The following is a 2727-nucleotide window of genomic DNA, read 5'->3' as shown; positions in this document are numbered from 1 at the left end:
ACTTAATGCTATCAAGGACTCTGCATGAAGACATGCAGACAGAGGCTACACACTTCCCTTCCAGGATAGCCCATTAGCCTTTGACCTTGAGACGCAATGAAGTTTCTACAAGTCTTAGAATGTGATAGTAGAAGGTAGGAAAAATCAACTTGTATCACAACCTGGCAGCAATAGGTTAGGACGAGGAGACATCCCTTAAGCCAAGGACACACAAGACTTCCTGGATGAACAAAATTCCTTAGTAAAAGAATTTAGTAGGAGTCTTATTTATTAGTAAAGATATGGAGCACTCACTCTCGTATTTGTTTGGTCCTCACACCATAAGTGATAGGGTTGAGCAAGGGTGGGATAACCAAATAGAGGTTGGCAATAAGAATGTGAATATAGAGAGGTATGTTGTGTCCAAATCGGTGAGTGAGGAAAGAGAAGACTGAGGGGATATAAAAGACACAGATGACCCCAATATGAGAACCACATGTGCTTAGGGCTTTTAGCCGTGCATCTTGTGATGGCAAGCGGAAGACAGCATGGAGAATGTAAACATAGGAGATGCCAATAAGGTCTAGAATCAGAAGAAAGACAGAAACCACAAAGAGCCCATAGATAGCATTGATACGGATGTTTCCACAGGACAATTTTGCAATGCCCATATGCTCACAGTAGGAATGAGATAGTATATAAGCCTGACAAAAGGGTAGACGGTAGATGAGATAGATCATGGGAAGTGTAAGTAGGACTGGACGAACTATAACGCATGTGCTGATGCCCATCAGTACCTGGGATGTCAAGATGCTCGTGTAGTGGAGTGGAGCACAGATCGCCACATAACGGTCAAAGGCCATGGCCAATAACACCTCAGCTTCCATGCCAGTAAAGGCATGGATCAAAAACATCTGGGCCACACAAGCTCCAAAGTTAATCTCATGAGCATCAAACCAGAAGATACCCAGCATGCGGGGCACAGAGGTTGTAGAAAGGGCCAGATCAATTGTTGAAAGGATGGCTAGAAGGTAGAACATGGGTTCCCGGAGGGTCTGTTCTGTCTTGATGACGAGCAGAATTGTGGCATTGCCCAGTAAAGCCACAAGGTAAGCAGAGCAGAAAGGAAGGGAGATCCAGACATGGACCTCTTCAAGACCTGGGATTCCAATGAGGAAAAATGTGGCCGGGTGAAAAATGCTGCTGTTGGAACAAAATATCCCTCCAAATGACAGAGTAGGAGAATTTCTCATTCCTAGAGAGAGAAAAAAACTTTGAATAAGAAGTGGTTCTGAAAATGGTAAACTTATTGCTTCAATATATAAAGAAGTTGAAAAACTTTCTAATTTGGAAGGGCATATTAATGTAAGTTTTTATTTTAAATGGAGCCATACTCATTTGTTTGGACCAGTCTCAAAGAATTTAATCCTTATACAGATTTAATGTTAATTTTTTTTATCATGTAACACTTATCAGCAGACCCATGGCAGAGTTATAAGACATAGAACTTGACATTAAGTATGGAATAATTTCTTATGCACCATACCTTTTGTGAAGTCCCTGTCTGAAGATGGAGACAAGAAAAATCAAGGATACACATGGAAATACAGAAATAAATACAAAAAGAGACAGGCAGATAAGAAAGTAAAGTCACAGGCACAAATGGACTAGACACGTCCTTAATTAGAAAATACAGAAATTCTTTAGTGATTCAGTCATCATTTATTGACATAGAGAAAATACCAAGATCAAGCCAAACATCCTGTCCAAAAGACAGAAACAGAATATCAGAGATACACACAATCACAAACAAAAGCATGGACATTAGGGAATGCCTGTCTAGGAGCACACACAGGCTGGGTCATATATGTGCACACCTTAGAGACCCCAGAAAGAAAGATAATACTAAAACTTTTCTAGATTTTCATTGATTTCTCTATTTTCCCAAGACCATCCCATTTCTAGTGGCTCATTTTAGTATTATGATGGTAACGGTTCCTAGTGGTATTTGAAAGCTTCCTCCTTTGCTTACCACTCCACATCAGCACCTCTGAGAAAGCCTGCTAATTTTAAGACTGCTGCAAAATAGCAGGCACTAGGTTTACAACTTCTGCCCGATTAAGTCACTGGAAATGTGAGTAGAGGAAAACCTAGCAGGTTTCACATGGTTATGGACCTGGGGAAGGCAATTCTGACCAGCACAAAACTCTCTGTATAAGAAAATCTAATTGGAGAGTGAATTCCTTTCTGTAATTGTCTAAAGGAGAGAGAGAAGAGTGCCTTTGCAATGCCTTCAAAATGATGAACGAGAAATCAGACCCCATAAACTCAAATGTTGAAATAAAAGGACTTTCCTGGGTCTCCAACTTCAAGCAGAGTGGTTCAAAATCAGGATATAGTAGCACAGACTCTGGTTTTTATCCTTTATATGGCTCCATATTTCTGTGGGAAATATATCAAGGTAAAAACATAACATAAATGGTATATCCAGCCTCAGATTAGATGAGAAAGAGAGAGAGAAGAGCTGTATTTTGCAATGCCTCCCTTATTTGTGTTGTTTAAGAACTGAACCATCCAGGTAATGGTCATTGCTCAGTTGCAGGATGTTGGCCAAGAACAAGCCTTCTGACACCCTGCTGCATACCTTAGGTTCATCTCTGGAAATAAACTCTCAGTAATAAGCCACTGCTCACCTCACACTTTCATCACGCTTCCAAAGGCCATTTCTTTCCTTATAACCCAAACCAA

At 40.5% G+C, this 2727-nt stretch overlaps 1 protein-coding gene across 1 annotated transcript; it reads right to left on the bottom strand.

The window, feature by feature from the left end:
• Positions 1-263: 263 nt before the first annotated feature.
• Positions 264-1232, bottom strand: LOC100630625 (olfactory receptor 52J3). The gene is given in 1 exon segment (XM_067053912.1): positions 264-1232. A coding segment is annotated over 1 exon segment (969 nt).
• Between the last annotated feature and the right edge of the window lie 1495 nt (positions 1233-2727).

The sequence above is a fragment of the Equus caballus genome, chromosome 7, assembly GCF_041296265.1.
Source record: "Equus caballus isolate H_3958 breed thoroughbred chromosome 7, TB-T2T, whole genome shotgun sequence".
Lineage (NCBI taxonomy): Eukaryota > Metazoa > Chordata > Mammalia > Perissodactyla > Equidae > Equus > Equus caballus.
The sequence above is the reverse complement of the archived record's forward strand: the minus strand, read 5'-3'. Positions and strand labels throughout refer to the sequence as shown.